Genomic DNA, 12,391 nt, shown 5'->3' on the forward strand with positions numbered 1-12,391 from the left:
CACGTCGTATGGCCCTTGATGGGTGCCGCTCCTCTTCTCATTCCTGCCTTTCCTTGCTTTTAGTCGTACGCCGCTGCTTCGATCTCTCTCGGTGGTACGGCATTCAGTGCTTCGTGATTGCCGCATTATCGATGAGGCGATTCAGTCTTTGCCACGTTTCCTTCTTACTCTCGTCTCTTCGCCCCCCAACAGTCACCCTTTGCGCTTCCTCTTTTCAATCCTCCCCCTCCCCCACCCTCTCCTTCCTACATTACCGCCCTCACCACTTTTACCGCCGGCCCCTCACCAACACACCGTGTCATACGCACAGGCGCTGACCTCTTGCTGGCCCCCATCCACAGGCTGCCGAAAAGGGGGAGAGAGGCGTGAGTGTCTCGGTGACCTCGCAAAGTGGCAGTCGAGGACCGGATTAGGAGAAGAAACCGAAAATGGAAAGAGAAGGGCCTTTTAGGCGCACTCGCCTACGCAATCTCTACCACCCCTAACCCCGTTCTACACAACCACACCCACACGCGCTGTCGCAGGCCGATCCATTTCCTCTGCACCCATGTCTTCGTGGCTCCTCACGATCCTCCTCTCTCCCTTCCTCCACCCCCCCCCTGCCCATCCTCGCAAAGACCGCCGCTTGCTTGCTCCAGCGCGACAAGTCATTCCACAGTTAGCCTCAGTGCCTCATCCAGAAGATGCGGACTGCGCTTCTGCGCTGGCGTAGCACGCAGTACCGGCCGTAGCTGATGGAGACTGTGATCGAGCTGTTAGTGTCGCCGAGAGAACCGGTGTAAAGGTGGATGGCTATGTCTATCACGAGGCCACCACGCTGCTCTCGAGGTGGTCCTAGCTGTGCAGCATCCCGAAGTTTGGTAAGGCAACGAAGGACCACAGCCCTGAAAGCTGTGGCATTACTGGCTCTCAGTTGCTTCCTTGCTCTTGACGGCTATCCTGCTGTGTGTCTGTACCTGTGTAGGTATTGTTTGCGTGTTCTTCCCTGTGCCTCTCTCTTTCTCTGTCTCTCTCTCTCTCTCCCCTTTCCTGTTCGTTGCAGCCGTAGCCACACGCCATACGTGGACTCCGCTGTACCGCCTCCTCCCGTTGCCTCGCTCCTGCCTTTGGGTAGTCGAAAGGGGCACGGGACATCCCTCTCTGCGCATGCATGCATGTGTGTGTGTGTGTGGGGGGGGGGGGGGGGGGGGGTATTGCGCATCAACTTCTTCCCACTCCTCTTCTCCTCCTCCTCCACACCCCCCCCTCTTTCGCCATTCCCTCTCCCACAGCACCTCCCGCTTGCTTTTCGTTGCTGGTGGTTCGACTGTGTCGTGCTGCGCCCGGATCTCGACCGCCTGCACGACCCCCCCCCTCTCTCTCTCCCCCTCTGCGGCTCGAGCTGCTCCTAGCAGCTTATAGGCCCCCAAGCCAGTTTGACCAGCGTGTGCGCTTTTTGGTGGTGTGTGGGTGTTGTCTGGAGGGTTCACGAAAAGGTGCGACGACATTAAATTGTCGACAGAGGCCAGACATGAAGAGGGGGCTGTACGCGGTTGCTGTTTTGGTGCGCAGCAGGGGGGGGGGGGAGAGGGGAACCAACCTGAGGGGGGCCAGCAAGCGAAAGAGGCTCTGCAGGCTAACTGAGGCATGCCCTCTCGGTGCGAGCGTGGTAGTGGGTGTACAGTGTACGTGGCGAAATTTAAGGACGAAAACAAAAATGAAAGAGCGGCGGCCCTGCGCGACTTGCTTCTCTGCTGCCGACTTCCTTCTTGTCCTCCTGCACCGCTCCCTCCCTCTCGCTCGCTCGCTCTTCCTACACACAGACACACACACACACACAGACACACACACACATCCATATGTGATACGGGCAAGGCACTGCAGCGGTATCTCCTGTACTCCACCTCTACTGCGCCGGAATTGGCCACTGCCTATACGATCTCCAGGAAGAGCGTACTGATCGATGGAGCAGGGGGGGACAAAAGTCCATCCGAGGGCGCGTGAAACACAAACGAAAAGGCTCATGTTATCCTACTAAGACTAGGCGCTCTGCTTGCCGCCGTACCTATGCCCTTCTCCACGAGCGTACCTCACCCGTCCACCACCACCCACTTCTCTCACCCCTCTCTCCCTCCCCCCTCTGCTTCTCTTGGTGCGCAACTGCCCCTCTTTTTTTTTTTTTTACCGCGACCCATTAATGGCCTCTTCCCTCCCTCCCTCCCAACCCCTTCACACCCCTCAAACCCCTGGACCTCCCCTCACCACCTTCCCCACTCACCAAGCTGCCCTTTTGCTCGCACATAAAAACATAAATACGCAATCAACACTCCTTTCCAACCAATTTCTGGCAAGAAACGCAGGCGCACTTCTCTTTCCCCTCCTCTCTCCCAGACGAACTCTTCTTCACACCTCCAAGCTTGCCCCTCCCCTGCACATACCCCTCTCTCCAGTGATATCGCCCCTCCCCCCTCTTCTCATTGTTGTACTTCCTTCTTCCATCCATTCCATTTAACTTCTGCGCTCCCTCTCGCCCCTTTTAACCTTTTCAGTTCGTTTCCCTCTTTCGAGTTGCTCTCGCCTCGTCCCTCCTTCGTCCCTAAAGCGCTTCCTTTTACGCCTCTCCCCTCTACCCACGATACCCCTCTACTTCCTCCAGAAACGAGCCCAGCCACCACGGGAGCTCCCCCCTTCCCACCCCTTCACTGACACAAAAAGCAAACATGTCCCGCAAGGATCCAGCTGAGAGCCGCAAGAGCCATGTCACGCCTGACACCGAGGCCGCAGCAGCTGCGGTGCCGGTGGCGGCCGTCACGGAAAACAGCGGCAAGTACATCCACCCCGAGGCGGCGTCCCTGTTCGCCACGTGCTCGTGGCTGCGACGGGTGCCGATCTTTGGTGAGGCTGTCGAGGGCTACGGACCAAAGGTCATCGTCGCGCTCGGCGGGTGCTACCTCATGTGCAAGGGCATCGCAGATCAGATTCTGCGGGGCCAGACGTACGCCATGATGATTGATCGCTACGGCATCGACGTTGCCCGCTATCAGCGCCTGTCTCCGATTTCGTCAATGGGCTGGTCCATCAAGGCCTTCACCGCGATGCTCTGCGACGGCTTCGCCTTCCTCGGCTACACGAAGCGCTGGTACATGTTCGTGTCCTGCGTCGCCGGCGGTGCCTTCGCGCTGATCTACGGCCTCCTTCCGGCAAAAGAGTCGTCGGCGAACATCGCGTGTGCGTTCATCTTCCTGTCGAGCTGGGGAAAGGCCAACGTGGACATCCTGTCCCAGGGCCACTACAGTCGCCTGATGCGCCAGAACCCGCAGCCCGGCCCGGCGATGGTGAGCTGGATTTGGTTCTGGATCATGACAGGCGCCCTGGTGGCAACCATCATGAACGGCCCGCTGGCGGATGCCGGCAAGCCGCAGATCAGCATCTTCGTGTCCGCCGCCCTGCAGATGGCCACCTGTGTGTTCTACGTGTTCAACTGGTACGGGGAGAAGAAGAACCGCGTGCTGCGCTCCGAGGACGCGCTGTACCTTCTGGAGGAGACGCGCCGGGAGCGTGCGCGCCTGGGCCTCGAGTCGGGGACCGACGGCCAGGCGGGTGCGGCCGCGAAGGGGAAGAGGAGCCCGCAGCACTCGGATGAGGACGTGGACGCTGCCGTGCCGGGCGGCCTCCACGACAGCCGCGCGCTCGTGCAGGACGACTACTACGACGATGACAGCGAAGCGGTGGCCGACGGCGAGGTGTACTACGGCAAGCCGCCGGTGCCGTGCCTGCTCGGGCTGTTCGAGGTAAACACCGAGGTGATCTCCAAGAACTGGAGGATCTTCGTGTACAGCGCTGTCATGACGTGCGCCGTCATTGCGATGCTGTGCGCCAACATCCTGGCCGACACGCTGGGCCTGCTGATGGCGTGCGTCGTCGTGTCGACCATCTGCTGCGCCACGTCCTTCTGGGCCCTGCCACTGGTGATTGCCAAGGCGAACGTCTTCGGCTACCTTGAAAAGGCCGTCACCATCCGCGTGAGCAGCCCTATAAACGCCTTCTACCTGAACAGCTACAACTGCCCTGGCAACCTGCCCAACTTCAGCTACAGCTTCTACAACACCGTGGCCGGTGTCATCACCAGTGTCGTGGGCATGATTACCGTCGCGTTGTTTAACTTCCTGTTCGCGAAGCACAGCTACCGCCTGACCTTCATTGTGACGACCATCATGCAGGTTCTCGGTGGCGTATTCGACATCATCATGGTGAAGCGCTGGAACCTGTACATCGGCATCCCGGACCACGCCATGTACCTGTGGGGTGACGCTGTCGTGGGTGAGATCGTGTACATGCTTAGCTTTATGCCGATGATTGTGCTGCTGTCGCGCCTGTGCCCTCGCGGCTCGGAGAGCGTCGTGTACGCCCTGATGGCCGGCTTCTCTAATCTTGGCCAGACGACCGCTGCATCCCTCGGCGCCATCCTCATGGAGTACGCTCTGCCTGTATTCAAGAGGCAGGATGACGGCTCCAGGTGCAACTTTGACAACCTGCCGCTGCTGCTGTTCGTGTGCAACATGTGCACGCCGTTGCTGGCGATTCCGCTGAGCATGGCACTGCTCCCGAGGGCGCGCATCTGCGATGACATCGATGTGGACGGCAGGGTTGTGCGCCAGATTGTGGATAGGCAGGCGGCAGCTGCAGGGCTGTGCGACTCTGACTCGGAAAAGGTGGCGGCGGCCGAGTCGTCCCGCGAGGGGAAGAGGGGCGATGGCGGGGCGGGGCACACGGAGGAAGAACAGAGCGTACACGTGCGCACGCCAAGGAGGTGATGATCTACTGCTCTGAGGAGTGTCCCCAACCTCCGCTGGGAGGACCTACTTCACGGAAACCTCCTCTGGCTGTGGGGTCGTTGAGGGATGTCTCGCACTGTTCTTAGTCTATTTTTTGGCTTTGATTATTTGCCCCGCTGAGCGGTGACGCTTTTTGTGTTTTTGCTGTGGACTTCAAGCCTGTGTGCAGCACCTTCACCCTCCGTCCCTCTTCCTCTCTGTATGGGTGTGTGTGGGTGGGTCTGTCGCTGGGCCGCGTCTCTCCTTCTCCCGTGTGTGTCATCCTTTTCTTGGGCGCCTGTTGTAGTTTGTGGGCTGCTGTGTGACTCATTTGGTGCGCGATTGAGGCATCGAGCACCTCTGCTCAGCACGCGTGGTACCTGCCAAGGTGGCCCATCAACGCAGCGCGAGGGATACCAGACGTATTATTCGCACTCCGACGTGCGCATGCACGAGTACCAAATGCGGCACAGAAGAGAAGCACTCCAGAGCGAAGGAAAGATGTAAAAGGGAAGCAGCGCAGCAATCGAAGAACTCCAAGTAGTATTTAATTGGAAGCCTAGCATGGCTGAGTTCACCCCACCCCCCAAATATCGCCCCCCCCCCATACACACACACACGATCCCTCATTTCCTCTCTAACTCCTTTCGTCTCTTATTCGTTTCCCTCCATACCGTCTTCTTCCTGATCTACTTTGCTTGTTTTTTGCTCCCATCTCTTCTCTCTTTCTCCCTTCGTGTAAACGTCGCAACCCATGCATGCAGGCAGGCCGGCCTGTGTGCGTGTGTGCGTGTGCGTGTGGGTGGGGGGTGGGTGTATGAGTGTGTATAAACCGCTTGTTTAGCTTTTTTCTCTTTTTTGCCTTTATTTCTTGTTGCTCTCTCATCGTTGGCATTCGCCCTCATCCCTCCCCCCCCCCCCCCACCCCCCATCCGTCTAACTTGCGTGCCTCCTCCGTGTTGTAACCTGCGTGTGTATGTGTGTGAGGGGGATATGTGGTTGTGGTGGGGAGCGGAGGGTGTCTATGGGCGAGGCGGTTTTTCTTCTTCTTCGTGCTTTGTGTTTTATGTGTGTCCGGGCGTCGCTCGTTTGCCTTTCCGCCTCTATCTGTGTTTTCCCTTTTGCGTTTGTCTTTCTTTTGGGGGGGGGGAGTTCGCTTTTCACTGCAGGGGTGTTGGGGCGCCGTTTCTCAACTCGTCCCCTCGCCGCATCGCCCTTCTTTCGTTTTTCTCCTATCCTGAAGCGTCAACGTAGCACTGATGAGGGGAGGAGGGTGGAGACGCTTGGTGCATTGCTGTCGACTGTACCGGAGCGCTTTGACAGCACAAGCGCATGCTCCGTACCCTGTACGAACGTGTACGCCGCCCTGAAAACTGCAGCTGACAGTTGTGTCCAGGAGAGAAGAAATCTTTAAAAAAGGGGGGGCACGGCCATATTAAAGCACAGACGCCTCTCTCTCTCTCTGTGAGTGTGTGTGTGTGGGTGGATGCACAGGGTTGCGCTCCACACCCGCTCTCCTCTTGTTGGATTATTCTACTTTGCTCCATTTCTTGCAGCCGCCCCCCCCCCCTACCGCTTGTGGTTGTACTTCCCCCCTCCACTCCCCTCTCTTCTCTCTGCCTCTGTCAACGGTCTTCTTTGCTCAGAGTTGCGGCATTTTCCATTTCCCCTCCGTCTCTGTCTCACTTCGCCCACGCAGAAAGATGAAGAGCGCGACACTGCACCTGTGGCCTCTCTAGCATGCCCCCCCCCCCACACACACACACACCTCCCTTCAGCTAAGCCCTACATGATGCTGTTTTTTGTCATCGTCTATGTGCAGTTCCTCGCGCAACGGTTCATTTTTTCCTTTCTTATTTGGCCGTGTGCGTGTGTGTGTGTCTCTCTCTCTCCTTCCGCGTTTAGTATGCCTCACTGCGCCACCACTTTGGACTTTGTGTGTGTGTGTGTGTGTGCCTCCCACCCGCCCCTCTTTTCGTTTGTGGTGGTGAATTGTGCGGAGTGTCCAGACTAGCGCGCTTTTCTCGCTTTGTGGTTCATCTTTGTAACTTCTCTATTTTCGTGCCTTTCCCGCCGTGTTGTGCTTCGCTCATCCTGTGCTTTGTTCTTCTTTTCTGGCTCACTCAAGTCTCTTTTCAGCCATTGTTCGTGCCCAGCCAAGCCTGGTTGCTCATGTTTCTGAATTGGAATCACACATGTGCGCACACATCAGTCCTTTACCTCTCAGTCACCACGAGCCACTCCGCCACCACTCCGCCCCCCCCCCTCCTCTCCTCTCCTCTCCTCTCCCTCCCTCCCTCACCAATCACCTTCGACGCGCTCCGTGGCCTCCTTTTTCCTCCACCTGTACACATTTATCAGAGTGTATGCGCTTGTCACTTTGCTCTCCAAGTGGTCTTGCAGGCTCGTCGAATGGTCTCTCCTCATCACGCTTGCTGACTCACTTCCGCGCACGCACTGTTGTGCTTGGGTGATGGAGAAGGGCCGCCTCGCTGACGGCTGTTGCAAGCGGGTTTCTGCTGTATGTAGTTCGGCATGGGTGGCCTTTCTTTTGTGTGTCTTTTGCCCCCCCCTCTCCCCCTCTTCTTCTTTGCACGCATCACTGCCCGTCTGTTGGTGTCGGTATGTTGTGCAATCATTTCATGTTGGTCGTGGGGGTGGAGGGGTGGTGGGGAGGTGCGTACTTCACCCCTCCCCCTCCTTGCCACTCTCCTTTTTACTTTGTGCTTTGCCTTTGTTTCTCTCTCTCTCTTTTTCTGCAGCTAAGCCACCCCTCGCCCCCCCCCCTCTCCTCCCTCCGTCTCTCTCGCTCCGTGTCGTCAGCGCTTGAGCTGTGGCTTTTTCTATCATTCAGCTTCCTTCTCCCCCCTCCCCTCCCCTCCCTTACTCCGCTTTTTCTTTGACCCCTTTTGTGTTTGCTGGGGGAGAAACGCTGGGGACCAAGTCAACGTTGGTCTCTTCGTTGGCGTCTATGCGAGTGCGTTGTGATTTGTGCCTCCTCCCCCCCCCTCCTTGTGGGTTTCCCGAACAACGCAGCCACGCGCCTTCATCGGTGTGTTGGGAGGGGCGGGGGGGGGTTCTCTCTTTCTTCAGCAGAGACTCGCCGGTACTCTCCTCGCCACATCGGAGAGAACAAATGAAGGGAAAACACACGCCTTGGTGTGCTAGTCGAAGTAGCCCTCTGCAGGAGTGTCTTTGTTTTCTCCGAAATCAAACCACACACCAACCCACATCCATCCACACACGTCTACCGACCTGTAGACGGGGATATGAGCCCACATGGGCCTCATTGCCGATCACCGACATGGTGGCCGTGTCCTTCTTTGTCTATCATTTTCGTTTTTCTGTTTCCTGCGCCCCCCCCCCCACCCCAGTTGGTTTCATTGTCAGCCTATAACGGCTGCAAGGGGAGCAGCAAGTTTGGAGAGCAAAAAGGTGAGCAGGCGAGAATTCTACCCATCCCAGAGCTGATTACATGTTTAATCTTCCACTCGTTGGCGAAACTCGGGGGAGGGAAAGAAGGGTGAGGAGATTCTTTGAGGTATAGTTCATACACTCCGCCAACCTGCTTACCATATTGCCTCTCCCTCTCTTCTCCCACCCCTACTCTACAGTTTTTTTTTCCGAGGAAAAGAAGCGCATCCTTTCCCTCTCTCTCTCTCGCGCCGGCGCTCTCTTTCCCCACACACACACACACTTTCTTCTTAGATCTTATTCCTCCCGCTTTGAGTGGTCTTGTGTTGTATCCTCCTAACGCTCTCTTTACTTGTTTCCTTTTAGCTAAGCGCACACACACACATATATATATATATATGCATGCACGACTGTCTCTCCCCCGCCCCCCCCACCTTCGCCACACCGAGATGGAGAAACACTCACCCATCCACCCCTCACCATACACAAGCATTAGCCTGTGTGACTGTGTGTGTGTGTGTGTACGTCCACTCACTGCACTCGGCTGCCGCTTTCAGCCGCCTCCCCCTGTATTTGTGTGTTTTGTTGTATTCTCCCCCAGCCTGTGCGTAATGTGTGCCTGTGTTAGGAGGGCCAAAGCGGCCAACGGATAAGGTGCTCGTGGTGGGGGGGGGGGGGGGGGAGGAGCAGAAGGGCAGTGACGTTCTCTTTTTTTTTGTCATCTCCTTTTCGCACTCTCCTTGAAGGCACCACCTTCTAACGCTCCCCGTCATGGATGAGTGGTGTCCGTGGCAGAACAGGAAACAGTCGAGTTCGTGCATGCCCCAGCGAACACAGCCGCGTCGTACCATGATCCGAGGAGCCACCGCTTCACTGAGTGCCTGCGCGTGTGCCTATTATCTGGGTGTGTATGCCCATGTATGGGTGCGTGCGTCTGCGCTCTTGAGTACGCTGGCCACCGCACGCTCTCTCCCTCTCTCTCTCTCTCCCTGCACTTTGGCCACCCACCTCCGCGTTCTGTGCGTGCTGGGTGGGTATACAGGCAGCACGCTGCTTTGAGAAGGAGTGTGAGAGCCAGTCCAGGCAGCCCAGGATAACACTGTGGCCCAATGACGTCATCGCAGCGCAACCACAACAACAACAACAAAAAAAAAAACGATACACGAAATCCACACGGCAGCCCATGAACAGCGGCGAAGTCAGACGACTCTTCGTAAAGCACGCAGGCCCTTCTTTGCGGTGTATTGCTCACGTGGCGACTTGAAAAGTGATGTCAAGGTGGGTAAGTTGGAGGAGAAGGGAGGGGGTGACTGAAGAGAAACGGTTCAAGCGAAGGCTCTCCACCTGGCAGCTTTTACCAGCCCCATACACCAGATGTCTCTCTTGAGCCCCTGTTTTGACGTATATCTGCCTTGTTCTTAGCGAAAACTCGCTGCGCTGCCTTCGCTTCGCTCCCTGCTCCCAGGCTTGCGTGCCGGGGCATGTGTGTGCGCGCTAAGTCAGCGGTATACAACTCCTTTCTATCTACGTACTGCATGCCCTTCAACCCTTTTTTCCATACTCGGCCAGCTCTACAACCCACGGAACCTCCTGCCATATCGTCCACTTCCGCCCCCGCTCCACACTCTGACGTCACGTCAACGTCACGCAGCAGCAAGTGTGCCCCTCCTCACACGCATGCAGCACTCCACCCCACACATCTGGCAACTTCATTTAACGCGCCCCGCGCCACCCACCCACCCCCTGTGATCGACCAGGTTTGTTTCCCAGCGTCACTCCTCCCACCGCCTCTTCACCCCTCCTCAAGCCCAACTGAGAACAAAATCCACGCAACAAACCCCTCTCGCTTCGTGTCTCTCCGCCTTGCTGTCTCCTCTTTTCCTTTCCTTTACTTCTTCCACTTGCGCCGCTTCACCGCACACCACCTCACACCGTGACACACACACACACACACACACACACACACACACACGGCCAACTCTTCACCCTTCGCCCCTTCACCATCTCCCCATCCGCCTGTACCCCCTCCACAGGCAACCTCAATGGATCGAGCACAGAAGTGCCACATTCACAGTCACACACCAAACGTTCCCGCCCACACGCAAGCCTCACGTCCTCTCAATACCTCGCATGGATCCAGCTGAGAGCCGCAAGAGCCATGTCACGCCTGACACCGAGGCCGCAGCAGCTGCGGTGCCGGTGGCGGCCGTCACGGAAAACAGCGGCAAGTACATCCACCCCGAGGCGGCGTCCCTGTTCGCCACGTGCTCGTGGCTGCGACGGGTGCCGATCTTTGGTGAGGCTGTCGAGGGCTACGGACCAAAGGTCATCGTCGCGCTCGGCGGGTGCTACTTCATGTGCAAGGGCATCGCAGATCAGATTCTGTATAGCCAGACGTACGCCATGATGATTGATCGCTACGGCATCGACGTTGCCCGCTATCAGCGCCTTTCTTCGATTTCGATGATGGGCTGGTCCATCAAGGCCCTCACCGCGATGCTCTGCGACGGCTTCGCCTTCCTCGGCTACACGAAGCGCTGGTACATGTTCGTGTCCTGCGTCGCCGGCGGTGCCTTCGCGCTGATCTACGGCCTCCTTCCGGCAAAAGAGTCGTCGGCGAACATCGCGTGTGCGTTCATCTTCCTGTCGAGCTGGGGAAAGGCCAACGTGGACATCCTGTCCCAGGGCCACTACAGTCGCCTGATGCGCCAGAACCCGCAGCCCGGCCCGGCGCTGGTGAGCTGGATTTGGTTCTGGATCATGGCCGGGTCTCTTATCGGGACCATCATGAACGGCCCGCTGGCGGATGCCGGCAAGCCACAGATCAGCATCTTCGTGTCCGCCGCCCTGCAGATGGCCACCTGTGTGTTCTACGTGTTCAACTGGTACGGGGAGAAGAAGAACCGCGTGCTGCGCTCCGAGGACGCGCTGTACCTTCTGGAGGAGACGCGCCGGGAGCGTGCGCGCCTGGGCCTCGAGTCGGGGACCGACGGCCAGGCGGGTGTGGCCGCGAAGGGGAAGAGGAGCCCGCAGCACTCGGATGAGGACGTGGACGCTGCCGTGCCGGGCGGCCTCCACGACAGCCGCGCGCTCGTGCAGGACGACTACTACGACGATGACAGCGAAGCGGTGGCCGACGGCGAGGTGTACTACGGCAAGCCGCCGGTGCCGTGCCTGCTCGGGCTGTTCGAGGTAAACACCGAGGTGATCTCCAAGAACTGGAGGATCTTCGTGTACAGCGCTGTCATGACGTGCGCCGTCATTGCGATGCTGTGCGCCAACATCCTGGCCGACACGCTGGGCCTGCTGATGGCGTGCGTCGTCGTGTCAACCATCTGCTGCGCCACGTCCTTCTGGGCCCTGCCACTGGTGATTGCCAAGGCGAACGTCTTCGGCTACCTCGACAAGGCCGTCACCATCCGCGTGAGCAGCCCTATAAACGCCTTCTACCTGAACAGCTACAACTGCCCTGGCAACCTGCCCAACTTCAGCTACAGCTTCTACAACACCGTGGCTATCGCCATCAGCAGTGTCGTGGGCATGATTACCGTCGCGTTGTTTAACTTCCTGTTCGCGAAGCACAGCTACCGCCTGACCTTCATTGTGACGACCATCATGCAGGTTCTCGCTGGCGTATTCGACATCATCATGGTGAAGCGCTGGAACCTGTACATCGGCATCCCGGACCACGCCATGTACCTGTGGGGTGACGCTGTCGTGGGTGAGATCGTGTACATGCTGGCCCTCATGCCGATGATTGTGCTGCTGTCGCGCCTGTGCCCTCGCGGCTCGGAGAGCGTCGTGTACGCCCTGATGGGAGGTTTTTCGAGCTTCGGCCAGGTGACCGCTGAATCCCTCGGCGCCATTCTCATGGAGTACGCTCTGCCTGTATTCAAGATGCAGGATGACGGCTCCAGGTGCAACTTTGACAACCTGCCGCTGCTGCTGTTCGTGTGCAACATGTGCACGCCGTTGCTGGCGATTCCGCTGAGCATGGCACTGCTCCCGAAGGCGCGCATCTGCGATGACATCGATGTGGACGGCAGGGTTGTGCGCCAGACTGTGGATAGGCAGGCGGCAGCTGCAGGGCTGTGGAACTCTGACTCGGAAAAGGTGGCGGCGGCCGAGTCGTCCCGCGAGGGGAAGAGGGGCGATGGCGGGGCGGGGCACACGAGAGGTCGCGG

The 12,391-nt window shown here is 58.1% G+C and overlaps 2 protein-coding genes across 2 annotated transcripts; both read left to right on the forward strand.

The window, feature by feature from the left end:
• Positions 1–2,699: 2,699 nt before the first annotated feature.
• Positions 2,700–4,793, forward strand: LBRM_10_0380 (putative folate/biopterin transporter; the record flags this gene model as incomplete). The annotated part of the gene is made up of 1 exon (XM_001562757.1): positions 2,700–4,793. One exon carries the CDS (start codon positions 2,700–2,702, stop codon positions 4,791–4,793), a length of 2,094 nt encoding a protein of 697 aa, XP_001562807.1.
• Positions 4,794–10,337: 5,544 nt separating this feature from the next.
• On the forward strand, positions 10,338–12,391 carry LBRM_10_0390 (putative folate/biopterin transporter; the record flags this gene model as incomplete). Its single annotated transcript, XM_001562758.1, has 1 exon — positions 10,338–12,391. A coding segment is annotated over one exon (2,054 nt), but the record flags the coding sequence as incomplete, so codon positions are not given.

The sequence above is a fragment of the Leishmania braziliensis genome, chromosome 10 (genome assembly GCF_000002845.2).
Source record: "Leishmania braziliensis MHOM/BR/75/M2904 complete genome, chromosome 10".
Taxonomy (NCBI): Eukaryota; Euglenozoa; class Kinetoplastea; order Trypanosomatida; family Trypanosomatidae; genus Leishmania; species Leishmania braziliensis.